Raw genomic sequence first — 27,764 nt, 5'->3', positions numbered from 1 at the left:
AATGATCCTCAAAGTCCCACATGAGAACACTTAGTTCGCGACTTAATTATTCATTTAATTCGCACTTTTTTCTTTATTTAGTTTTTCTTTATTTAGTAGTCAGGGATAAGATCGTTTGTCGATTAAAGGATTCGTATAACGAGCGAACGAAGACAGTGACAATGGTATCAGTGTCGTTAATAGGCAATAGGCAACGTAGGCTTCCTCGCACTTGTCGATACAACATAAAGGTCTCTTGTGTTCACACTTACACTGTTCGTATTAAATAGCTCATTTGCATCGTTCTGAAGGGGTAGATGGGCCGCGATTTATATTTTGTATAGAATTATCTAAGCTAACTACTGATAATACCGTATATATTACTCTATCAAACAAAGGGCAAGATTCAGCTAATCAGTGCACAGTACCTCAGAAATATTTCAAAAACTCCCAAATCTCAAATTAGTACGACAGCAATGTGCATAATACATTATTTGTCCTCTATACGCTCAACTCTCACAAGCTTACAACGAGGGATCCATTTCAAAGCTCAACTCATTTACTGCAACCCCAGTTTATTTCTATAACAGACTCGAGAAACTTAGAGTGTTTCCTCGTTATCGACTCACTCATAGACGAGCCTATAACGAGGCATAACTGAACCCATCTCAGCTAATTCCCCTGATCTTATCAAAATCACAAGCAACAGTGTATACAGGGTGTCCAAGCTGAAGCAGGCCACTTAAATATCTTCTCTATTTTTAATGACACGAAAATTGCCCATGATATCATTCCAATGGTTTCAAAGGAAGAATATTATAGAAGAACAATTGTTTATATAGTAGTAGTTTGATGTATTTTTTAGTTTCTATATTTTCGAGTTATTAAAAACAGCCCATATAGCACAGAAGCGTCTTAAAAACGTTCTAATTTCGTCTATAAGACGTTCAGACAACCAACAGACGTCTTTAAAACGTCCAAAAGCGTAAGTCTTTAAGACGTTCATGTAGTGTGTCTTTAAGACACCTTATAGGAGTAAATTTCGCAAGTTTTTAGACTCGACGTACCCTGTTGGATATTTCTAAGACGTCCAAATTATGAAATGATGTCGTAAGACGTTCAGGGATAAAATGGACATAAAAAAGACGTCTTCAATGCGTCGTGTGCTATCTGGGAGAGGATCTATTTACGTGACCTGTTTCAGCTTGCACTGAATTATACCCAGCACAAAAAAGAAACCGAAACCAGTGTGCTCCAAATAACGTGAAGCAAAAGTGATCACAGCGAGTAGCTTATAACGATAGAATACGGTATTTCCATCTTGACGCAGGCCAACTCGGACCACCCCGTAATCCGATGCAAATGGGTTAAACGCGATTACAAGCCTGTCGGCATTTCCGCGGCGTTCCATCGCCTCTGTTCCCTCAGAGGGGTTCGGTTACCTCCTGGAGTCTGTATAAATAACTTAAGCTTACTCACGGGCCGTCCGTGGAGGTTCGAAGGCGGTCGCGTGAAGGAAAAGTCGGACGAAAAAAGGGGCAGCCTGGCGTCACAGGGTTCTTAGCGACCGCTCCCTCATCGTTTTGGCGCTCGTTCTGTCCCCTCCCACGCCCACCTCTGTCGAGGCCTGATCGTATGCACAATATACCTACGTCGCGACAGGCGAATCCTCTTTTTATTAGCACAGATCCTCCCGCACTATTCACTCGCGGCCCTTCCTGCCGTGGTCTTATCGGCTGGCCAGCTGCCAGGACACACTAGCCACGTCTCTGAAATCTGAATTATGGGCCGCGAAGACGGGTCTATAGCTGGGCCACTTGCTCGTTATTAGTTTTGCCCGACGTGTTCGACGTTAGGGAGATCTCCGTCACGCCCACCGACGTCTGCACCGCGGCCGTCAGAGCGCTCTGAAGCGGCATGCTCTCGCTGGTCAGCTCGCCGCCGGTGTCTGAAAAGCCGCGAACACGGGCCAATGGGATTGTACTTTGACCGTGAGATGTGAAGAAATTAAGGCGTCAAGATTTCAACGTTACAAAATAGACAGAAATGTTTGAGACTTTGAATAGTTGAAGGTTTCAAGACTAGAAATCTGAGCATCTCAAGATCTCAGAAGTTTTAGGACTTCAAGATTATAAGATTTCAAGAATTGAATAATTGAGTATTTGAATATTTAAAAATTTGAATATTTGAATATTTGAATATTTGAATATTTGAATATTTGAATATTTGAATATTTGAAATTTGAGTAATTGAATATTCAAAGATTTCAAGATGTGAGGACCTGAATATCTCAGAAATCGCAGAATTCGAAATTTCTAAGACCTTGAGCATTGAAGATTAGGGGATACTTATTCCACTGAATCTTCCTCAGCGCTATTCAGCATAAAATTTCAGAGCTAATTCGAATACCAGTTCTCCAGTGTACAGCTGAGCTCCAGAACGGCCCCCGAAACGGCTGACAAGTAGATCCGCCGGGTAAAAGTCGGAATCATAAGGATAAGAAGATTGAAAAGCGTGCGCTCGTTATAAGCTGTATAAAGGGGTTACACACAGTCCGTCGTGGAGTGAAGATTACCAAAGAGGGGCTGAAAATTAAGGGTGTCTCAGCTGACACGCGTGAAACAAGAGTAACAACTTTGCAAGCGGCAAAAGCGGCGAAAGAACGCAGATAAGGGGGACAAAAAAGTCAGCTACAAAGCTTTCCAACATCGTTGCATCGCCGGGACTGTTAACTGAAATTTTGAACAAAGGGCCGAGAAAGCTGGGCAAAAAGTTGCGAAGCGAGGACCGTGTCAGTTGACGCGTAGTTGAAGCCAGAGTTAGCCGCTTAGGCGAGGCGCCAGTGAAAGGAGATGAAGGAAAGAAGCAGAATAAAAAACAAAGAAAGAGGCAGCAAATTAGCACCAAGGTTAAACAACGTGCCTCCGCCCACGATAATCTCGTCAAGAAAACATGGACGTATCGATTCCCCGTGAAAAGGATTGAAAAAGATCGACGATTGTAAAAAACAACCCACAGCTATTTCATCGATGTCAGTCGACTGGCGCGAACAAGAACGAGTTTAGCCCTCCCTCGAGGAGGAGGGCGAGAAATGTCGATTGTAATTAGCGTTAAGAGGTGTTCGATCGCGCCAATGGCGTATTTCCTCTCGTGCAATATTAACTGCGTGTTTCGGTTCCTCCGATAACGAACGGATAATTAGTACGCGGTTAATAATACAATCTGACCGATCGATCGCCGACCAGCTAACCTTGATTCACCTGAGAAAGTCGTACCGAAAGTTTGCTCAGACCTCGAAGATGCACATCTTGTTGAATTTTCAACGCTGATTGCTCTCGGAGCCTCTGAAAATTTAATAAACCCGCCTCCTCTTCTCTGGGACGAGCCACGAGCTCGCGGAATTTTGCGCGAACGATCGCCGCCAGATATCATCAGCAGCAAAATGAATTCCTTCGATCGGCCACAGGCCGGGGAGATTAAACGCGAGGTTCCAATTTAACTTTCGAAGACCGATCGCTGTCCACCCAGGACTCGACTCCGCGAAACTTTCATATCTGCACGATTCCCTGAGGAGGATAGGCTGGCTTCGCCAGATCCACGAGTTAAGTTAATAATTGAGGCCCAGTGGGATACAGAAACATCACGATACTGGAAATTTATGGGGGAGCTAGTTTTAAGATAGCTCATATTCTCGGGGAATTTAGTGGTAGGTTGCAATTAGAGTGGAATATCGATTAGGAGAGTCTCGATTGTCAGCAGTCTCGTTTATTCAAGATTATGAGTAGGTGTATAGTGTGGATAATGGTTTATCTGAGAGTCGAACTGATGAAAGTTCTTTTCGTATTATTTTTTGGAAAAACAGAAAAGGAAATGCAATAACATATTTATGTACATTCTTAGTGGGTGTTCGATGACAGTTTTCAGTAGAATAAGTCACAACTCAGACACAGAGAAATCAGTAGAATAAGTCTCAAGTCGGACACATTTTATGCGTATTTTAGGCGTCTTCTTAACAATGAATAACTCAGAAACAAAGCTCTAAATCCAATCTTCTCTATCTAAATTTAAATTCTCTGACACCTGACATCGAACACTCTGTACATACTTAAATACCAAAATCACAAGTTTTCGAGAAAACACGTGCACTGCAAACCTTCTCAATTTTCCTTCAGCATCAGCAAAGAGAATTCTAACAGATTAAAATGAGCATAGAAAATCCTAATCACACGAGTCATTTCAACTTCCCCGACAGTTCTACCACCGCCCAAAGAGAACAGAACTCTAACTACCATCCTCCACAAGCACAAACCACAATACAATCAGCCCCTAATTACACCAGGCAGTAGCGAATATCCGCGAGTCAATTTCCATACGATAATTGGCCAAGAACGAACCTGCCACCCCCGACCTCCACCTTTGCAAGTATCATTCCGAGAAGATAGTTCGTCCGTTGCGAATTCGTCCATCTGTCTACATAGAGACCCGCAGTCTCGGTACCAGAGGAAGAATAAGAAACGAGGGCAATTAGCATCGAGTACCAATCGTTCTTCGCGTTCAGCGAGCCTTTGTCTCACAGAGCGACGGAATGCCTGGGATGGTGGGGGAGGGGGCGAGGGTGAGAATACCTCTAACGAGGGTAAGAATAAGGAGGGAGGGGGGCACAGGCGGAAGGGGATGTAGGAATTCGAAATTATGAAGTTCGTAATTCGTTCCTCCGCGGCTTTTGTCTCGACCGAGGCGGCTGGATCCCCTCTCTTGGACTGCGGGCCGAGGTTGAGGGTGGGAAGTTTGTTTCACCCTTGTTCCCCGTTAATGACGCGCGAACTGGTCGACTCCGTGTCGGGGAGGCGCGGACACCAGAAAATACGAAGCGAAAACGGGACCAGTACGAGTTACAAAGCGCTGGCAGAAAGCCGAGTCTGTCGACGTGTTTGGGGGCTTCATAATTCGCGATCGAGTCAGCGAATTCGGGGGTGTTATTAGGCACCCCGGATTTCTCATCGAGGAGGCCGAAAAATTGGCCGCCTTAAAGTGAGGCGACAGGCCGCCTTTCTCTGGGTTCTTGAAATGCTTCTCGTTGATTAGAATCGAAGGGACTGTCTTACTAGGTGGACATGCCTCGATGATTGGGCAATAAGGGGGAAATCAAAATAAAAGATGTGGGAAGATTTCAGCAACAGTTATCTCGGATGAGTGGAGTCGGCTAGCCTGTTAACGAGAAAGTAAAAATAGACAGTTTTTTAATTAGGCATTCTTAAGAAAATCAATTTCGAAGATTCGTAAGAATTTAAGGAAATAAAATATTGAAAGAATCATATTCTCCGCTGTAGATAATTTACTGGGGAATAGTAAATCAATATTTGAGGTCAATCGAGTGAATAGTTTCAGAGATAGGCCAGAAGCCTTGGAAAGCATGGTGCCAAGAAAAATGTGTTGAAAGTTTTAAGTCGACCCTTTTCAATGCTGCAACTTAGTCTATTATTCAAATTCCAGAAAAGCGTTCTACCATAGTATTCCACGTATACAAAATGCTCCAAAAGAATGCAGGAAATACTCTTGAATTTTTGAAAATCGTCAAAGTGGGGCGCTCCTTGGTAAACCGACCTCGACCTAGAGTCATGAATCTAGGCTACATCGGGGCAACAAAGTGGTTAAAATTTCCCACGAAGAACAAGCTTGAACCCTAAACCAGTGCACGAGTTGCAAGTTTCCACGAAGGGGATGGGATCTTTGGAACATAGCCAAGAGAGACGCAAGAGAGGTTGAACCCCAGCTCTTCGAGAATAAATAATTCATTCGAGTACTGTGTCCGCCACGCGCGATGAGCACATAGAGAATAAGAAACGTCTCCCCGAAGCCACTTTGTATCACAGCGACACGTTCTCGCCTTGTCATGGGAGAGAATAAAGATAAATGGGGATGTAGTACCAAGGAATGAGGGGAGGGATGAGCTTGTAACGAGGAAATACTCACACTTGGTGAGAGATGAGGTCCCAGCGCTGCTGCTTTGCTTCTTCAGCTTGTCTCCCATAGTCACCTTCCCGCGGATGTTCTTGTCAGGCTGGAAGAGGATGATGTAAACCTTCGGCGAGTACAGGCACACCAGGGTGACCGTGGCGTTCAAGCTGATCGCCACGCAGAGCGTTGTGATCTGAATCTCGTGAGCGTTCCCGGTTCCGAAGTAGATTGGCACGAACGCCAGCCAGATAATCCACGTGGTGTACATGGTGAAGCCGATGAACTTGCTCTCGTTGAAGTTCTCGGGTATTTTGCGTGTCTTCACGGCATAGATCGTGGAAATGAGGATCAGCAGGGCATTGTACAGCTGGGAGAACAGGAAGCTCATGTCCTGGATGTTGCATTTGAGGATCACTTGCTTGCGGTCTGGATAGGAGAACCTTGTGCCGGGGTGCTCGATGATCATCCAGACTAGCGTTAGGACCACCTGGAATGGTAAAAATAGAAGTTTTCTGTTTGAGGATGTTGGAGGATTTAGGTGTCACTGAAATTAGGAAATAGGGAGGAACGTGAGAGGAAAGGTGACGATTACAAGGTTTCAAGAGCTCTAGAGTTCTACAGTTCAAGAATTAAAGACTCCAAGACTCAATAAATCCTAGAAGTCCAAGAAGTCCAAAAGTCAAGGAGTCCAAGAATCCAAGAGTCCAGGAGTCCAGGAGTCCAAAAGTCCACAGATCAGAGAGTCCAAGAGATTCTAAGGCTTCTAGGGATTTCTAGGAACTCTAGACTTCAAGATTTCAAGATCTCAAATTTTTAAAATATGAAGTTCTCAAAATTTCTATATGTAAAGCTTCAAAATTACCATATTGGAAAATTTTGAGATCTATATTATATACTAAAAGAATCGATCACTTGGAAATTTGCAACATTAAAAATTAGAAGATTCAAATATCGAAGAAGTTGAGTATTATGGCCTGAGACTATTAATATTCAATAACAACATAAACCACCATAAACAGCCTCTCAGAAAACTCTGAAGGCAAAATCTCACCCTCAGTCTCCACCTCTAAAATCGTACCTGCAACGCGATCAAGGCAGCAGCGATGCACACCTGAGACGCAGGGCTGATATACCTGGGCCTGACAGCGGACCTCGACGCAGAATCGAAGATCCTCGCGATTCTATTCGTCTTCGTCAGCAGGGCGCCGTAGACAGCGCTGAAGCTGACCCCGACGCCGAACCTCTGCAGGATGCAGGTGACGGTGGTGGGCGTCGCGAGGAGGAGGAAGGTGTTCAGGTAGCACACGAGGACTCCAGCCAGCAGGATGATCGTCAGCTCGCGGCCAGAGGCCTTGACCACGGGCGTGTCCCTGTGGTGGAAGAGGAGACAGGCGACCGCGAGGGTGGCCACGATCCCAAGGCACGAAATCACCGCTGGAACGATCGCGAACGCGCTGTCCCATCTGATGTGGTTGATGGGCAGCTCGTAGCAGCTACGCTTGTCCTCGTGCGGCCAGTAGCCTGGCCCGCAGTCCATGCAGGTGTACTCGTCCTGGACGAACTCGTACTCCTCGCACTGGTCGCACACCCAGCAACAAGTGTCACCCTGTTGCTTCTTTATCATGCCTGGCTCGCAGGGCAACGAGCACGCGGAAATGGGTATGTCCTTTGTGCCCCGAGCCCAGACCAGCTCCTCCGTGCTCATGTCCAGGGAGTTGAACCACTTGCCCACCACCTGAGAAGGGAGCCGATGATTTAGAGCGGGTTATTGTTCCTTGGGGAAATGGATGCTTATATTGATGGGGCTCGGCGGGGTACTTCTAGGGAATCGTTAGTTTATTTCGGATAATGGGAATATGGTTTCCTTCGATTCAGAGAGTGTTTGATAATAAGCGTGGTTTGAAATTTTGAGGGATGATTCTATGTGCTGGAAGTGGATAAAAATGAGGAATGATTAGATTGAGTTCGAGGCTTCAGTTCAGAGTTATTGATCATAGTGAAAAGGTTTAAAGATCCTCTGAGGATGAGATGTGTCTGACTTAGGGACTTATTCTACAGCTAGCGTGTATTAGCAGAGTTAGACGTAGCGATGTCAGTAGAATAAATTAGGTCAGGTGCTCGAAACTCTTAACATCAATTCTCAAAAATAGAAATATGTGAGTTAACTGTTTTATCCCACAGCCACAGGATAATTGAAAGTACGAGAGGAATATATCTGACGTTGACACTTGTACTACTGTCTCGGTGACTTACACTACTGTAGACACGCACAAACTAGGTTAAGTAAAGTAGTATAAGTCCTCGCGTCAGACACACTTTACTCATCCCTTCAACCATTAATTCCTCGCAAATAAAGCCTGAAACACAATTTCCTCGTTCTTTCTTTTCTCTCCGTTTTAGCAAGTAGAGTCACTTTTAAAATATCAGACATTTATCAAGTGCCCTGTACACTTAACTATAATTAACTATCACTTCTTCTTTGAAATCTTGAACCTAGTAATTTAAACACCCCTTAATAATTACATACCTTAAAGCTAGACCAACCAAAGTTTATTCTTATTATTTTTCAGGAGAGATTTATTTTTTAAATTTCCTCCACTTATAACGTAACTTCACCAAATTCCTATTATTTTCATAAAATAAAAACAGTGCAATAAGATCCTGTAAAAAATTTAATTTTGAAAAAAATGGACTCGAATTAGTCTGGCTCTGAGGTACAGAATTTACACACACATTTATTTTTTTTAAATTCTTTTCTAAGTATCTAATACCAAAAAACGAATAGATTAAAAAGTAGCAGTGGCTCCCCTGCTTCACTGGAACAGCTCTCAAGAAATATTGTTTTATACCTATCACAGGCGGCGCACGACTGCAACTATCAAGAGTAGAAGTTTCAATAAAAACGAAAATTGAGCGCACGTACGTTGTTCGAGAGTCACGTTGATCGACGTCGAAGTTTCAGTCAGATCCGATGGGTCGGATATTCGAGCGAGGTCTGGCTGAAGTGATACTCTAGCTGCAGGTGGCACTCGACGCCTGTTATGCTCTTACCCGAATTATTTTTCGGTGGAGGTGTTTATAAAATGGAAACATCTGTTATCGAGCACGGGGAAAATCGAATTATTCGCTCGGTTTCGATGCTCCATATTTTTCTATTTATTTTTCATTTTTCGTCTCCTTCGACAAACCCACCGCCAGTTATCTTTAGGGAATATTTTCGCCCCGACCAGCGCGCACGTTTCCCGAGACGAGTCCATTTTGATAACGAGCAGCGCGCTTTCCGTATGTAAATCGAGACGGGAGCGGAGCAACGCTGGTAAAAAGATTCTATTCTGTTCGTTATCGGCGAATTATACCGTGGCCCCGCTGCTTCTCCTTTTTTTTATTAATGGCCGACGCGGGCGCAATAAAACTCGCGCGCTTTTTGACGATTTAAAGTTACCTGTTCCGGGAGGCAGACGTTATATTTCATCTTGTAAGTTGCATCCCGCGGGGGAAGGTGGACGCGACGAAGGTCACGTTGCAATTTATGTCCCTTCGCTTCCAGCTCGGCTACTTTATCGCTCGGAACGCGGACGCCACGCCCGACTCCGTGTTGATTTACGATTTTTATCGAAAAACAATCGTTAATTGGATACGCGAGCGCCTGGGGACTGGAGAAGCTCGGAAGTGACCCAGTGCGTGACCAATTTGTTCTTTATTTGGGCATTTCTGTTTTTGTTATTTCTACTGCAAGTGGTATTAATTGTCGTCAGTGTCTTCGTATTGTAACATGCTACATATGTGTTTCGGGAATGGCAGAGCTGAAAAATTATCTTTTTCAGGGGAAATTAAAGCTGTGAGATTACAAGAGAATTATTTGCTAGACATATGACGTTCAAATAAAGGATAGAATTGTTTAGATAAAGTTATTCGAATAATTTGTCTAAGGAATTGTCTTTAGCAGTACTGGTTGTGTTGAAGTAGCTTGAATAATTTGTAGTTGAGAAGTTCTCTGAATAGATTCAACAACTTCGTAGCTTAATTAGCAAATTAATACCTTTGGGATGAGGTCGAGTCGGTAAGTGGCTGATAGTCGTGATAAAAATAAGAAAGTGAACTTAACAGAAACATCTGTGTCATGGGTTGTATTCTTCATAATCGTTTTTCGAAGTTAAGTGAACATGTTTGCGACTTTCAGAGAGATTGGTGACCGTTTTTCGTAATTAATATTCCAAAAAATTCTTTCTGGGTTGAAAATTCCATATCTCTTCTGGGTTTTATCCCATCAGTGCCTATACTTTATAGAGTGTGTTGTTGGCACTGAGGGGATATATAGTCTCTTCTCATAATACTACTTTCTCTCACCTCGTATCTTATAATTTACAATACTCACCCTCTGTCGTTGTCTTCTCTATCTAAAAATCTTCTATTATATAATATTGTAATATTTCTTCTCTCGTTATCTCTTCTCTGTTCTCACCCTCCTTTTTCAAGAGAATAAAAAAAAGTCAATTTACCGTGATAAAAAAGGTAGCTCCATAAAGACTACAAAAAGCGCAATTCCTCATAAAAAGTATAGCATTAAAAAACATCAAAAGAATTACTTCCTACTAAAAATATTCGCAGAAATGAAAGATATCCACGTTTCCAACAGAATGAAATAGAATTAGAAAACACGGAAGATAGAGAAAAACAGCGACAGAATTAAAAATATTTAAAAAACAAATTTAAAGCGTGAATAATAAAGTACAAAAAACTAATTAAAACAGGAACAATATTAAAACAAACCGAAAAAAATAATTAAAAAAGAACAATAAAAATCCAAGCCAAAAAAATAATTAAAACAAGCCTAAGAGAATTATAGTAGAATAAAAGAATTTCCCTCTAAAAAAAGGTCTAAGGAAATAATTTCCTATAAAGAGGACCCTCCAAAACCGATCTTAAACAACGAATTTCTTTATAAAAATATATAGAAAAAACTGTGTAAAAAGAAAGTAGTCTAATTTCCCATGAAAAGCGGGAAAAAAAGAAAAATGGCTTTCAAAAAATCCAAATTATTCCTCCAAAGAACTTCCAGTTCTTCAAGTCCCATCGAATACCAATAGGGGTGTAACTTTAATTTCGATATTATTCCATTCGGAATTAATGTTAAAAGCGCCGAAAGCGTTTCTCTCGCCGAAAAGTTCGTCTAACAGAGAATAGTGAGTGAAAAAGCGAGAGGGTGATGGTCGTAGTTGAGAAGTTCTCTAATTAATAGCGAGGCGAGAGGGAAAAGTCAAAAGTACTTTCACTTGCCCGATAGTGGTATCCATTAGATCCGTTGTGGTCCGATTTCCGGAAGTTGAGGATCTCGTACCGTGGTAGGCCGTCACCGTGCTCGTCGAACTTCACCTCGCTGCCTGCAGCGTCTGAAAAGAGTCACTTGCACCTTTTGAGTTCCATCAACCATCGATTCACTCGGAAAGTTCCAAAAGCAGTCAAATTTGAAATTAAGAATCTCAGAGTAAAGACTCCAATATTATCTATTAAATTCACATTTCCATCATAACCAAGAAAAATGTTCACAATTCATTAAATTGCGTGGATTATGTCCTAACACATTACCATTTTTAATCTCTATATGTTATCTACCACAATGGCGAGCTTGTCGGGATATCGAAACGAATATTAAAACAGACGTTACACCCGTATATTCGCCCAGCAGTATGGCTTTTAATTACCAAGCTTTTCCGCCTCGCGTAATTGACGCGCGATTGTGCTCCAGAGATACTTCTCGCTGCGAGGTAATTCGATCGGCAACAAAAATTATATTCCATTCTGTTTTTAATAGGATCACGAGCACACGCTCGCGTGATATCACCGAGATGAGACAGATCCCCGAAGCCGTCTCGATGGCTCTCGATTTAGCTACGCCAGGGAATTTTTCAGCCCGATATCGAGCCGACAGTTGCGCCAGCACGATTTTTATTTCGTGGATTACCCCTTGAGATGCGGATATCTGTGCACACGTGCCACGCCGTTATCCATCCTGGCTCTGGATTGTTGGGTTTCTGTTGGTTGTAGAGTCACTGTGCTCAGATCGGTTGAAAAGATACAAGAGAAGATTCTTGCGTATGAAAATCTTGAGGAAATACAGCATTTATTTGTTATAAGCTCTTGGCAATTTCTATTGCTTATATTTTATTTCTTGGAATTACAGGATCGTTGGAATTACGATAAGGAAATTTTTTAATAATAGAATCACTTAGATTTTATTATCTAACTGATTGTAAGAGAATCAAATTGAATCTCATGACTACTTGGTATTTTAATTTTGAGCGTCTCTCTCTTTTGTCGTCAGATATTTTTGAATTTCATTTTAGTGATTAGTACAGGGTGTTTTCTTCTGTTCCAAATTGATTCAAATTATGAAAAGTAATCCATAGGTAGTCTTCAAGTAATATATGAAAATATGATATTGAAATGATACTTTAATAACAAAGTAAACTGAATTTATAACACAATTTACCGGGTAATTGAAAATGATAAATCACAACTCTGAGAAGTACCGAGTTTAATACGTGGAGCTGCATGAGAAACGAGCTAATTAAATTTCATTTAGAGTGAAAATTTAGGGGGCCCAAATTCGCCGACAATTATTACGTTAAAATATTAGCAAGTGTCTCCAGACAGAGGAGGAGTATACGCTCTGACTTTAGATTCTCTTTCTAAAATAGATTAAAAGAGATGTACGTCCTTCGTCTCGGTGCAAGTGCACCCAGCCATTTTACCCAGTGGGATGGAAGTAATACGTAGTATGTAATCAGCTGCATAATGCTCGATGCTTTCCTTCGTCGCAGCATTATCATTGCATATCAGATCAGGTCATAGCCGTGAGCATAACACGCACTGCTCTTTAGAGGTCTCACAATTTGAAATAATGGAACCCAAGTATTCATCCAAGGCTTAGGTTTTGTATATTTCTCAATTAGTATAGTAGAGTTTCTGAATTTTCAATGTATATGAGTGTCTGGCTAGTGATTGGTCATATTCTACTTGCACAGCGTTTTAAACGCCACAGGGTCTACCAAGTATTCATTTTTCGAACACCTAAATAAATTTTCCAAGAATTTCGTGTCTCTCAATTTTTCCACAATCAAAGGTCAAAGGTGACTCTCTATGTTTTCTTCTGAAATGGAACTTTTATATAAATTTTTTTTAAATTTTCCTCTTTTCTGTTGTACCGTATAAGAGGATGAAAAATAGGTACACTAAAACCTGTTCAATAAATCAATAAAAAGAATGGTTGAATAGCTGGAGATATTCCATAAAATTCCTCGATAAAGCTCAGATATTGCTCGCAAAAATACCATCATAAAAATACAATTATCCACCATTAGGAGTCTAAAATAATAAAAAAGTTTCTACTTTTATATTTCGCTCTGCTCCACTTCACGCTAGTTCCATCAATGATAGCGCTCTTCTAGCAACGTAACACTATCGATCAAGCGATCCCCAAAATCCTCCACCGTGCAGCCCACTTTACACCACTCCCCATCCCCATCAATCCCATCCCGTGGATTCGCCCGCGGCAATTAAGAATCGTCCATCGCGAGGGCAAAAGTCACGTCCGAGTCGTGTCGAATCGCTGATTCGACAGAGTGTGCCCGTAGGAAGCTAGGTCCGCAGGGGTTGCGAAGAAAGTCCCTTCGAGCCATTTTAAAACCACACGAGAATTCAGCCAGGAATCGATCTCAATCTAGATCTAAATCTAAAAGAGACGTCACTAAAAGAGACATCTTCATAGTTTGATGAAACGTGGTTTACGAGTGCATCGAAAAATATTAGACATTTATTTCTTTTACTTAAGGTAAACGTCCCAATACCTGGATGCTTAAGATACATATTCCAGTAATCAAAAAATCTAAAAATGCATGTCCCGATACTTGAATTACATTCTAGTATATGTACACTACTGCTTATAAGTATTCGAATAGTGTTAAATACAAGTTTCATTATACTAACTGGTGTACATTCTTTACATTTGTTTCGTGTTTCTATTATATCTTAAAATGAAGTATATAATAATTACAGTAATTGTATTTTTAGCAATAATTAATGGTTAACCTAAGCAACAAATATCAGTTGCTATCAATATATCTGTACTGTTCCAAACTTGTAAAATCGTTCGAATATTTATAAGCAGTACTGTATATAGCACTAAATTTCATGAAAATCGAAAGATGAGACTAAGGTGACGTTCCTTGCTATTATAAATCGATTCCTGGATCCATCCAGTGAAGAAATGGTCCCAAGACAACGAATGTACCACGTTCCATGTACCATATTCCACGTACTATGTACCAAAGCGTTCCTATCTCGACAGCGTATCATTCCAGCCCGTGGCCTCGATGCGTCGCATCCTTAACGCGAGTTCCTCGCCGCGAGTCGCCCTTACGAGGCAGGGTGGAAAAAACAATGGCATCGGACTGCACACATTTAGGATCGATACAGCACGATCCCCCTGCGATACACTCTCCTACCCTTCCTCGCTTTTCCACGTTTTCCGACTTCCTCCACCCCCGCCCACCCTCTGCTCCTTCGTCACAGTCACGCTGGCCTCGGACGAGTTTTGCCTCAACCCTTTTTAACGGGTCTGTCTTTTATCGCGGTAGAGTACGCGGATAAAAACTCGCCGCGTGGCCTGTGTGCCGCTCGTTCGTGCTCGCTCTCTGCCTCGACCAGGGATCGTTGCTTTTTCAACAGAAGAGATGGAATCCCTCTCTCTCTCCCCACCCCTCAGCTTTTTACGGCACCGACGAAAATTCGTTTTCTAGCCGCGCCGAGGGATCTACGATGGAGCTCGGATACGCCACGAGTGCTTTCCCCAGGATTTCGGGTATCGCGTTCTTGCCAGTTGGAGCACCGTTATCTGCTCCGTTTAGAGTAATTATCTTGTCAGTTGAGCCATTTTTGGGTGGATAGGTTCGCTTTGGGGGAATCGAGTTTGTAAACGCGGTACTTCATTCTTGTCTAATGGAGTCCTGCGCAAAATGCTCTATTGTTTCTGTGGGACACCCATTCGAGCGTATATTCGATACAGATAAATGGAAATCAAAGAGGACCTTTTTGTATTATTGTTGGTACGAATGGGTAAACACTGTTCTGGCTACATGCACTCGTATCGGCTATGTACACTGCTAGGAGATTCAACGATTCAATTGTTTTAAATAAATCGGTAGATTTTTAGCAAACTATGAAATCTTACGATTTCTGATGATCCAAGTTCCATCATTTTTTTAACTTCATAGTTGATCACTGAAATATCCCCTCATAAAAGCATAGTAAAGTTCGACAAGGATTGATTTTGTCCCCTCAATACCGTCTGAACTTAGTCGGTATTACCAGAACCAATTAGTCCCCAACTTCATACATCACAGTACATATTACTGTCCATTCCTATTGACGAACTCCATCGAGCCAGCCCCGATACGCCCCACTGTAAAATTTCATATCACTCGAACAGCCTCCTCCATGAATGTCTCCGTGTCGCCGCGTTTATCATCGCGCCCCATATTATCGTATGCCGTCATAACGCGCGTTTATTGCGCGTCCTGTGTAAGAGGGGAAGGAAAAAATTTCATACGAGAGCCAACCGATTCCCGAATATCCTCGGCGCCCATTGAATCTTGGCAAAATAGGCGAGAGGTGGGAATATTGAATTCCCCTTTCAGGTCTGCCCTATACAGCAAATGTAATTCGACTCACCTGTAAAGGACACGTTCAGCAGATAGTTCCTATAGAAGGCTCCGCGATCGTAGCTGACCATGGAAGGGCAGAGGCCCTCGCCCCTGGGGCACAGGTCCTTCTGGAGGTTGTGCAGGGCCAGGGCAAAGGCGTACACGGCGTCCACCACAAATTGGACCTTTGACTCCTGCTCGTAGCCTGTAGTCGCGGTCAGTCTGAAGCTGGACGAGCAGAGGGTAGCATTCTGCGTCGTCGGGGTGTTCCTCTTCAGCACGCAGCCGAAGGCACTCTCCCAGTACTCGCCGAACCAGGGGTTGCGGTGATTAGTGTCAGGGGTCAGGGAGGCCATGTACTCGTCGAAGCCTGGGATGTTCTCTGACTGAAGCTCCACAGTGATGGCGCCCTCAGCTTCGTCTTCTAGACCCTCTACCAGCTTGCTCTCCCTGCCCCAACCGTCGCTGGCTAGCCATTGAAATGGCTGGGTCAGGTTCGTCCTCCTGGCTGCTTCTAGGATCCCTCTTGCGTCCTCTGCTCTGGTGAATAGTACCACTGCCCTGGCGTTTGGTTTCTTCGTCAGCCTTTGAATGATGTCGTCGAAGACTCTGTCGTCTGCCGCGCTTGGAACCTTCTCCGCTGTTGCGATGCAGACGTTCCTTTCTGTCGCTTCACGCGTGAACACTTCTATACCGTACTCGCCGTAGCTGCCCTCGGAGTACACAGTCGAGACGTAGGACCAGTTGGCGCTCTTCACCACGTCCACCAGCGCGATCGATTGGAACGTGTCTGGGGGCACCGTTCTGGCGAAGTAGTCGAACCTGAAGGGAGACAGAAGTTTGGTAAAGGGGAAATGGGGTGTGATCGAGTGCAGCTGAGTTTGGGTTTGCTTCTGCTGTGGGAAATGTCGATTCGGGGGTGTTGCGGAGGGCTGAGTAGGGAATCGTGCTGGCTGGAGGTACCTCGAGTGATGGAGGTTTTCAGTCGAGGAATCGAGTGGAGTCGAATTGAGATTGGATTTTGTTTTAGGAAAGTGACGTTATTGGGAAATAGCGCTTCGTCTATGGAGCTTGAAAACCAAACTCAAATGCTTCCAATGGGAGGATAGCGAGGTCTTCAACCGGGAAATTGAGTGTATCGACTCTGAATATTACTCCACCCTAAGAAATGTAAATTTCAAAAATGATTTCGTATGTTCTCCAAATTGAAACTCGTATCCGCAGAACAGTTGGACCACGCGAAACTGAATTCCCCCTCGCAGGGAGCTTTTCTTCCTCCCTCTCAACAAAGAACTAAACCCTTCAGACTCCCCAGAGACCTCACAATCCCCTCGTAAAACGTTCAAAAACCAGTTCCCTCGGCAAACCTTGAAACAACTCCATACTCTCCGCCATTACACAACAGCGAACTTTCTAAACGTTCCCCGAACTCCCTGGCAAACAGCCCTTCCACGATCTCCGTCGTAATTAGCCTCAAAGTTTGCCGACTGGTTGCGTCAGCTGCACAAAACGCAACCTGGTTTTGTCGCTGAGAGCCTTGGCGGTGGAGGCGGGCGATATCTGGGGGATGTGGAAAAGCCTCAACAGGTTGGCCACCTGGAGGGTGACCGAGCTGTAGGATCCACCGATCACGCCGAAGATCGGCCCAGCAGAGGCTGTCTTCTTCACCCTGGGCACAGACTTGTCGGCACACTCGAGGACGCTGATGTCCAAGTTCGACAATGACGCTCTGACGAAGTGCAGGCTCTGGTTGAGCGCGTAGGTGTCCCTGCCGCAGGTGTCCAGGATGTGCACGCCCAGGCTGATCCCTGGGAGGATCTTTTTGTCCTTGTTGATCTGATCCACGGCGAACAGCATCGCCTCCAGGCGTTGCACGCCGCGATTGTAGACGTTGGGCCCGCAGGAGGCGCCCCCTTTCTCGTGGACAGGGAACAGACCGCCCAGGACGATGTCTCCAGGGATGAGGACTGCCTCCATCTCGCTGTGCGCCTTGGACTGGTTCACCATGGGCAGCTGGTGAAGCGTTACCAAGAGGACCAGCGTACGGACGAGGGAGTGGCTCATTTTAGCCAGTTGCGAGTGTCTAGCGTCGCGACTTGGTCGAAGAGCGCATCTTATGCCTCTTTGCTGGGAAGGATAACGATAAAAGGAGTTTAGAGACAAGTTAGTTTAGAACTCTAGACCCTAGATGTACATTGAAAGCAGACTAACGCAACAGGTAATTGCATCTGATAATTACGAAACCAGCTTGAAGTATTTAAATCTAAATCTTGTGCTAAATTTACCAGATTCACTAGGTTTGAATGAAAAATCGAAGTGGTCGTACATAAAAATCTCAGAACCTTGGGTTATTCAAATATTATGAAATTTTTAGTCTAATTTAATTTCAGTCGCGAGATGGAAGAGCTGAGAGTCTACAGTGTAATGCAAAACAAACGTGAAATCTACTATGGTGCTCTTCTGACAAGAAGAACCCTAGCAGCAATACAAATCAATTTATCCAAAGTCCAGAGGCTCCTCTTGTCAGTGTAGCACAGCAGTCCTAGAGAAAAATCCTGCAAAATAAGTAAAGGGTTGAAATTTATACAAAAGAAAGGTCCTACAAGTACCTAGGCATTTCGACGATATATTCCTCCTTCAGGCTTTACGTGTATCTAGCAGCTGGTCTCCTTAGAGTCGACTAATCGACTGGGGTAGTTTCGTCTAGCTTTTATTAGGTCCTGAACCGGAGTCCCTTAGTAATATCGGCTCCAGGATTAGCGAGGATTGCAGTCTCAGGTGATACTTAGGCCTTCCCAATAGTGCTACCTACATACTCTAACGTTAGCTTGCGTCAAAGTCTCTTGGGGCCTGTTAAAATTGTTCACTGAAGCCAGGTCCTTCCATTTTCGTTCTGTCTCGCGTTCAAGACCGTTCAAACGAGTCCACAGTTATCTCGCCGCCTCCGCGTCTCCATCCCCAGCGACCAGAGTCCTCCGTGGCGTGGTCTGGCTCCTTGTCCCCTCAGCATCTCCAGTCAGACTTTTCCGGTCGAGACGAGGCTTCTGGCAGGAAAGCGAATTTATCTCTCATGCTGGAGTTCGTGCGAGTAATCTCGATGTATTAGGTCGGTGGATATGAAATGCAGCTTCTTCGGAGACCGAAATAGCAGAGCTGACAGTGTGCAGGAAATTTTATACGATCGTCGGTTTTTGTGAATCATGTTAACACTTTGGGAACGCATTATCTGTACGCTGTTTGAATTTAACTGGAAGCTCCTTTTAGCGTTGCCAGCATTTATTGTAAATGTTACTAACGCTTATTAGAGGGTTTCCAGTTAAACTGATCACCCTGTAGATGAGAGAAAATTTAATTTTTTATAAAGAATTGTTTAGACTCGTCAAAAGTAATAATGGAAACTTGGAGATTTGAGCGAACAAAGAGATTTTCTCGAGAAATTTTTAAAGTTAATGCGATCGTTAAAAACTCGGCACTTTATGGGCGAATGCTCGGAGCGTTATCTCGAGCTCTTGTGACGACTCATAACTTCCGGCAGAAACGTTCTCTGCTGTCGTTCGAGCAAACGCCATTCGATTCGATGCGAACAAGTTGTTTCAGAGATGTAGGTTTACGCTCAACTTGGAAACAGAGATGGTTGTGCCTGAGAGCAGTAGTCTGTCTAAGAAATCGCTACAGATACATACATCTAGTAAGTACAATATTTTGTCTCGCTGTAAGCTCAGAAGTTGATACAAACGAGCTCGAATTTTTCAAGAAAAAAAGGAATTTTTTAGATAAAAACGACAAGTGTCTGATAAATTCTAATTTTAATGAAACTTCGTGGGAATATAGGAAATACTGAATTATACAAGCACCAGTTTTTTGCAGGCGGTGGAGGAACACTCTGTAGGGTGAAATCAGCCATTAAGCTTTGTGAACTTTTTTTTACTGTAACTCTGCAACAATACCAGCTGGAATAAAACTAATTCCACTAGATTTATTATTAAATTTTTTATACTCTGTAACAGTGACAAAGCAGAATTTTTTATCAGACATGATTTATGAACATATTAATTTTGTTATTACGGTATATATAACTTTTTATCTATAGAAATACACAAAAGTAAAAAGTACACAATTTTCCATGATATATTGGAATACGAAATCTGCATGATTTTAAAGCAACTTTTCATTTTTTATCTTAACTTTACTCCACAACATGGAAGCAGTGAATCATCCACCTCTCCGAGTTTCATTATTCGATTAAATTTGCATCCGTACTTCGAAAACATTCTGCACGTGAAAGCTTCTTAAGATGACCTTCATCCCCTCGGCTCACTCCGACGAGGAGGCTAAGTTCGGCGAACAACTTTTCCGCGCAGCCTGTACAAAGAGAGGAAAGTCGACGAAGCAGACGAACGAGTTCGGAAGATATGGCGAGTTTGGAAGAAGCACCGAGCTTCCTTTTCCCAGGTTCCTCCTTAGTCTCCCACTCGAATTCTTCCCACTGCAGCGGAGCAAACGATAAAAGTATTAATAAGTCGATACGGAACCGAACTCACGTTTCCCAGAGTTCCAAGATCGATCTACTACCTTGAGATTCTAAATTCGATTACGTGGCAGTAGACAACAGTATACAGGGTGTGAAGAGAAATTTCGAATCTCTGGTAGAACTTAATCTGTGGTAGAACTTAAGGTTTAGAAGATTTAATTGTATTTAAGGCTAGGTTTGTACACTACTGTGCACAAGTAACATACTTACTGTAAATAAGTATCATGTAAAATACACCAAGTAGAATTCTATAATACAGTCTTGGCTACAGATCTCGTACTAAAAAATATTATTCTATGCTTTCGACCTAGTTTCTTATGTAAAATCACCCCTTGATCGGTTGTACCACTAGTCCATCAGTGTATCAGTGTAAAATCACTTTAGTAGTAAAGACAGATTCCAACTAATCCACCTCATCGACTTCGAGACCCTCAAGATACGAATCTAACAAACTAAATAAATGAAATAAAATAATATGAAAGTAATTTGCTATAATATGCGACGCGACAGTTAATGATTTATGCAGGAAGGGACCTGAACAATATGTCACGAACTTTCTCGCCACCCTGTGTGCAGAGAGTACACAGCACGCACAGTTTCTTCCCAAGCGACGGTTCTCCCCTCCGCGTCCCGTTTCGCGCGATTTAACTCGCCGTGACCGAGCCAGCCGCTATTTAGGGCGGCTTCACTTTTGCTTTTTTCCTGAAAAGCGTGGGTGGAAAAGAGACTCGCGACCGCGCGCGACGCCCGGGACGCAGTCGTCAGCGTCGAAACACCGGTGAAATGGTCGCCGGTTGGTCTCCTCTGTGGGCTCGTTAAATTTCCCGTCTCGTGCTCGTTAAGCGGACTTAATTTCACGGAACTCTAACAACCGTGCCATCGCGATTCCAGCCTCGAATTCGAGGGTTCTCCTCCTTTTTTCCTCCCCTCCGCCTTCGTTCGTCGCTCTCAAGACCCCGAGATCGCCGTCTGATGCACGGTTTAGCGATTGTTTTCCTCGTTTACCAAATTGTCCGTCTGCTTCTCGGGACTCCCTCGGCGTGGAGTCGACCCTACAATAGAGCCGGGACTACTTGTGGAGTCCTCCTGTGCTCGAATAGTCGAACACTTGAGTAGTTCAATTATCTGGCGAATGTGAGTTGAATGTTTAAGGATTGGAATATCTGTTATTTGAACGGGTTATAGGATTTCAGTAACAGCGGGCTTAATGTTTAGTCGCACAGCAGATGGTGATTATATGCGTATTAGTTGAAGATTTGTAGTTCTAGGGTGTAGCGACGTCCCAGTTGCCAATTAAATTTCGCTCTTCTGTTTCAGTTGTTTGTTGCTCTCCAAGGCCTCGGATCTTTTTCGATTCTCCCGGTTTTTTCAACTCGGATGTCTGTTCTCTGGACTGTTCCTGCATGAAGGAAATCCCTGGGACTCGAGTTACCAATTAGCGCAGGTATGTTTCCTCTTGGTATTCTGAATATCCCTTGCTTGGCTCTGAGACTCGCAGAAATGTTCAAACGTTCGTAGAAATATTCACGATTGAAGTTTTTTAATTTTGCAAATTACTCGCGACTGAAATTTGCGTGGACTGAATATCCTCGTTCTGCAATTTTTCAATTCTCAGTCTGCTATATTTTCAAATCTTTCAAGAAAATTTTTCCCTGCAACAATATTATCGCCATCAAACCACACTGCTTGCCACGAAAATGATCTAAATAGCAGAACGAAGAGATTAGCCATCATAGGGCCATCAAATGAAACTTACGTTCCACTAAATTTACCAAATGTGCCGTTGCTTGTAACATTTGCTACCGTGGACCATTTCCCATCGCAGGAACGCGAGGGAATTCATGGGCTCGGTCCCGTGGACGAACGCCGAAATGGGTCGCGCGTATCGAAAATTTGTCACGTCGGTAGCGAAATCCCACAAAGCAAATGGGCGTTTTATGCAAACGCGCTTTCAGGCTCCGTCGAGTGCCACCCTCAGTTTTCTTCGCGGCGCGCTCTTTGTTAGTCGCTCGCCCTCGGCCCACTTCTGTCACGCGTGCACCACGGAAACGAGCTCGTTTACCAGAATTTATCCAGAATTTTCCGACCGCCCTCAACCACTGTCATTTGTCTCCTGTAATATAAACACCCTCGAACGTGCTCCCATTTTTTCGCGCCCCTTACCTCGAGCCCTTCAACTCTGAACTATCGCTTTTTAAGCCAACACCACCTCTGAATTATTCAAACGCGTTCCAAAAACTCCCGTCACTTACCGCGGTTTCACTTTATTTCCTGCTCTCGAGCTCATAAGTGTACCCATGTCTGCCGAGACGTTTCCTCGCGCGAGAAGAACATCTTGCCGAGCATCACCCCCATCATCGATTTCGGCGAAAACTTTGCGAGCTTGTAGGGAGACCGAGACTAAGAGACACGTATTTTCTTCGGTTGCTGGGACAAGTTTGGGGGATAAAACTACCGAGAGAAGTTTTGCTTCCCTGATGGTATCTTTGAAGCTGGGGGAGATACAGAATGTTTCTTTGGGTAAATGCTTTGTGATTTATTATGGGATAGAGCGTGGGGAGTAAGGTAATTGATCATGGGATTTTTTAATCAAAGTGTGAGAAGTTTGAGGTGTTAATTGCGCAGGATTTTTAATTGTTATTGAGAGACGTAAACTGGATTGTCGAGGACTCTCGAAGCGCAACGTTTATCTTTTAATGAGTTCTTGTAGTGACTAATAGTTTAGGTAATTTCAACAGTTAAGGTTATTCCCTGCACCTTATCTCCTTGGAAAATTTAAAAAATAAAGAATTCTCAAATTTTCAAACATTTAAAATTACAAATATTTAAATGACCAAGTCTCCCAATTTTTCAACTCCTAAACCATTTTTCAGTACTCTGAGACACATTGAAACAGTTTAACAATAGGAAGCACAATCTTTTCAGCGATATAATTATCGCTCTGTTTGCCCAGCGTTTCCGCAGGTAAAACAGCGCCTTCGTAGAGCCCCTTAAAAATGGCAGAAGCATTAAAAATTAAAATGGAATTTCCCCTGAAATTGACTCGAACAAGAGTTAACAATTCCCCTGGATTTAGAATTTGAAAAACGTTCTGTTCCTTTCCTCATTTCCATCCCCCAGCGTGCAACCCCGAGCTCAATCGTCCAGAGGCGGCAAGTGGCAGCGCTCGATCAATCCTCAGAGCGGTTACCCGTGAGCAGGGTCGTTTCACTGTGCCCGAACAAAGCGAGAATCATCCCTTCCGGTTCGCTCCGCTCCGCGAGCTTGGAAGCGTTCGCCGCTCGGCGCCGATCGAAACGCTCGCCTCGTTCACCCTTTTTCCACGAGTCCAGTCGCTGAATATTCCAAGGGGTGGCTGAATATTCACACGCGTGTTTTCGTAGCCAGCTCGCTCGATGTACTTTCCCTTCGCGCGGAACTTCCGCCTCCCTGGCTGCCCCTCTGGCTTCGAATCAAAAGAGAGAGAGAAGGCTGCCTTCCTGTTTTCCGAGAGCGCGGTATATCGACCGAGCGCAGGTGCAGCTCGCGAGCACTCTGGATATTTACTCGGAGCTTTTCCAACGATTCCGGCTGCCTCGATAATCGCCCCCTTTCAATTTGGATACATCGATTCCCGTTCGAATACGACAGTGCTCTTACCAACAGACAGACAGGTACACGTGAACCGACTTTCGCTAGCGAGACTCGCGAGCTGGCTCGTCGAGGGGCTTCAAGATTTCGGTTTTACGCATCAGGAGTGATGAGGTATGATGTTGACTCGATATACTACCCTTCTAGGTAGTTTCCTTCGTTTTCAGGATTTGGAGAGGGTTAAAGAGCTCGATATATTGGGCGACTTGGACATGTTCTAGGTTTCGTCAGGATTTGGGCATGCTCTAGAGTTTGGATGTGCTTGAGGATCTAAGTATGTTCAACTTTTGAGACATGTTCCAGGGGTCAAGCATGTCTGAGGACTGGTAGATGTTCAAAGATTCGAATCTTCAGAGACGTCCAAGTCTTTAGATATACTGGAGGCTGCGAATTAGTCCCAGCGTTAAAACACCACGCGGTCCCATCCACATTTACCTCGACTTCCTCGCGGTCTTGTCGCCCATAGATGGTCGCTCCACATGTCCCCCGTGCTCTTTCGCAGAGGCATCGTTTACGCGGCGTCCTCGTTCGTTGGACACCAGCCTGATACGAAATATCCAATTAAGCGCGAATGGCGCTCGGGGGCTGACTCTGCTCTATGTTCCCATCCACTCGACGTCCATTATTTTTCCCCACGAATCCCCGAACGAATTACCCTCTGGCCTTGCGCCGCGGAGAAAGCGGGCAGCTGTTCTTTTCCACGGTGGGAGTGGCGACCAGAGAGAGATTCGCCGTGAAAAGCAATCTCGACGTTGGCTGGCGTGTATCTTCGCCTGGCTCGACTTCGGAAACGTTCGATCCTGCCTCTCGCCCGTATGTAGGACGTGTGCGCATTAACAGTTTCCTGGGCAATCACGGACCGGAAGTTGCCCGCAAAATTATTAGTCCGACAGATCGGATACACACGGAGCCGATACGCGCGACGACTTGAGCGGGCGCAAGATCGGCTACAGAGCTGCAGGTCATTGCTCGGATGAAGCAATAATTTTACGTCTTGGGACTTAGCTATATGCTTTTATATGCATGCATAATTCTGTATTTTTGAAATTTGCTTGTTCTTAATATTATTCGCTGATAGAAGCAGTGTCTTGGAGTGTGATGGTTAAGGAGGTTCTCTGATCTATTGAAATTGAAGAGATTTGGGAATAGTAACTAAAATTCTGATTTTGTATATTTGTTGTCCTGTTGCTTTGAAAGTATCATCATTGGATTGGCGAAGTTTTTCCAGAGAAAATGAGCACAAACTCGACACAAATCGGAGCATTATTATTAGTAATCAATTCGTATTTAGTACCCCGGATAAGTGATCAGAATTTAAACCTAGTCTGATTTGTGTCGTGTTTGAGCTTATTTTCATTGGGAGAACTTCACCAATGAATTGGTGCTATTCTCAAAATTTTTTGATCAGGTGTTAATTCACGATTCTAAAACAGACTTTATAATGGAGTCACAGGGTCTTCCTACACGAGTTTCGTGCATATTACTAACGCCACGACGGCAGAAGCTGAAGAACAATTTTGATAAAAGCTTCCAATAGAGTCAGTGAACCATTAACACGTTGGCAACGACGCTACATTGACGAGGATTCCTCCGACCCGTGCGCCAGGATAAAATCAATATATTAACTCTAGATTCATGGACATTCAAGATTCTGTACTAATTAATTCCTTTTTCGTTTTCAATTTCGGAACCACCCACGCGTACCTCCATCAAGAGGAATTTGGAGTATCGGTTCGCTCTCGATCCCTTTCCCATTCAGCAATTTTGTGAAACGAAAATTAAGGAAAAAGAATTTGAAAAAATCTGGAAAAATATTTTCACTATAGGACAGCTGGCGCCAGAATTTTCCTCTAATTTTTCAGACCCTGTCAGTCGCCCAATTTTGTGCTCTGATTACTGTATCCACAGAGCCAGCTTCCCAATTTTCTGTTCATTACCCCTGCATTCATAAACAGTCGTCACGATGTTGTTCTGATTACAGAATTTACTCCCCACAAACACATCGTTATCTCTACTATTTCCTAGTATCTTATTTTCAGTCCTACTTCAAACGAGTTAAAACCGAATTATCAAACTTTTAACTCAAGTACAATTTTATAAAGTAGCGAAACTAATCATACATGCTAAAGAAATATTGAGTTAAATAGGGGATAGTTCGGTAGAATAGGGTATTTTTCCAAACCGTTCACCTATAGTAAAGTATTTTTACAAACAGAATAATAGACCAGACCAATGTCCAAAGTTTCTCCTGAATTGGCGGTCCAAAGTTCTCGCAATCCCCTTGTTAGTTCGATCCACGTGCCTCTTCGAAAGTATTCCAGAGGCTTCGAGAAGCGTTGTCGATGGTTCAGCACGCAGCGCGCGAACCCTCGACCACTGCCCAATCCCGATTACAAACTTTCCCGCCTTCCTGCAGCTGCTCGTTGATTAAAGGGTATTACTTACTCCGTTGGCGATACCGCGTCGACAGGTCGACCCGTTTTCTTTGAGCGAAGGGAGGGAACCAGCAAAGTGGTATTCCTCCGTTTGCCATTCTCTCTCTTCTTTCAACCCCCTTCCTTCTCCCTCCCTGTCTCTCTCTCTCTTTCTCTCTCGCTCTCTCTCAGATCTCTCCTCTCCTTTCTTTCCTCAAGTTGCCAACGAATTCGAGTTTCCGCGCTACGGTCCAGCGCCTCACTCTCACCCCCTCGGCTCCACCCCCGCCGCCTGCTCTTTTTCTCATATCGCCCGCACACCATCCCTCCCACCCTTCCCATCCTCGATTTCGCTTTTAGTTCCGCTGCACTCAGCCCTCCGCGCCCACGCCGCCCTCCCTCCCCCCCGCCGTCGACGTCGAACCACCCCCGACGACCTCTTCAAAACTCGCTACACGCGCAACACTTTACCAAATGAGTTCTAATTCATGCCACGTTCCTTGCCTCATCCAACCAACCCCCCCTCCCTGCCTCTCGCACTCTCTCTCCCGCGTTCTTCTTTGATGTCCCTCGCTACTCGACTTCCCGTTTCTTCCACTCCTTGGCGAAGGCGCCGCCGCCGTTGTTCATTTAGTGGCTCGGCTTCGCGATGGACCAGCCGCTGTGCGCCTCCCGCTACGCGAATCCTTCGTTGGATTTGGCTGTTGAAGGGTCTGATCAGGGAGAGTGTGTATCTACTGGCTGTTGAAAGCAGGCTTTCTGAATGATGGCGATGTCAGGGTTGAGGGGTCCTGGCATCGAAGTTAAGAGATTTTCGAGAATTAGAAAGTTTGGAATTCAGGAAGAAACAGGGTTCAGAAGATTTGGGATTCGGAAAATGTAGGGTCCAGAAAATTCAGGATTCAGAAAATTTAGGATTTTCACTGTCTTTTTCTGTGTCTGGTCGCTTAAAGAAAGTAGATTTCTAGTAGACTCTTAGAGTAATCTTCCCTCTGAAAAGGGCGTGGTAGGCTAAACAAGTTTAGAAACCTCTGATTTAAACGACGAACTAGATCCTGAAAGCTCGATTGTAGATTTCCTTGAAACCTATCTCGAAATCAGAATAAAATTCCTTGCAGCCCAAGAAATGAATTAAAACCTCCTGTAATCACTCCACTGGTCCCTTTTTAATAGTCATTGCCTTGGAAAATCGTGTTCCTTCAGAATGCTACATCTAAAAAGGGATCTGTCACGTGGAGTGACATTTCTTAGGCTTCGATAACTAGCCAAGGGACACCCTCGAAGGCGACCCCAGCCACAGTGGCTGTAAGAGGAAATAACCGTCTCGAGGTTCTCCCTGACTCTCCCCTTACGATTTCCCCTCGATCTCCGTCTCCTCTCGATCGATAGCTCGTCGAGCGATTTCCGTAACGCGGTTAGACTTGTCGCGGGTTATTTCAATCTCGCGGCCGTCAGAAAGAGACAGGCTAGGAAGTCTCGGCCTCGTCGACGTTAAAAGCTCGACCAGGGACCGGAAGCCGCGATCTCAGGCTTGGTAACGTCGTTAGAGTC

General features: G+C 44.1%; 1 protein-coding gene across 1 annotated transcript; it reads right to left on the bottom strand.

Moving 5' to 3' along the window:
* Window positions 1–1,610: 1,610 nt before the first annotated feature.
* Window positions 1,611–18,633, bottom strand: Mglur (metabotropic Glutamate Receptor). Its single transcript, XM_076387755.1, has 7 exons — window positions 18,248–18,633; window positions 17,155–17,765; window positions 15,667–16,460; window positions 11,215–11,327; window positions 7,016–7,672; window positions 5,953–6,424; window positions 1,611–1,927 (listed from the first exon to the last, which is right to left on the bottom strand). The coding sequence occupies exons 2-7, from the start codon at window positions 17,700–17,702 to the stop codon at window positions 1,782–1,784; spliced, it is 2,730 nt and encodes a 909-aa protein (XP_076243870.1). The 5' UTR covers window positions 17,703–17,765; window positions 18,248–18,633; the 3' UTR covers window positions 1,611–1,781.
* Window positions 18,634–27,764: the final 9,131 nt, after the last annotated feature.

This window comes from Calliopsis andreniformis, chromosome 10 (assembly GCF_051401765.1).
Source record: "Calliopsis andreniformis isolate RMS-2024a chromosome 10, iyCalAndr_principal, whole genome shotgun sequence".
NCBI classification, from domain to species: domain Eukaryota; kingdom Metazoa; phylum Arthropoda; class Insecta; order Hymenoptera; family Andrenidae; genus Calliopsis; species Calliopsis andreniformis.
Note: the sequence above shows the minus strand (reverse complement) of the source record. Positions and strands in the feature narration are given on the sequence as shown.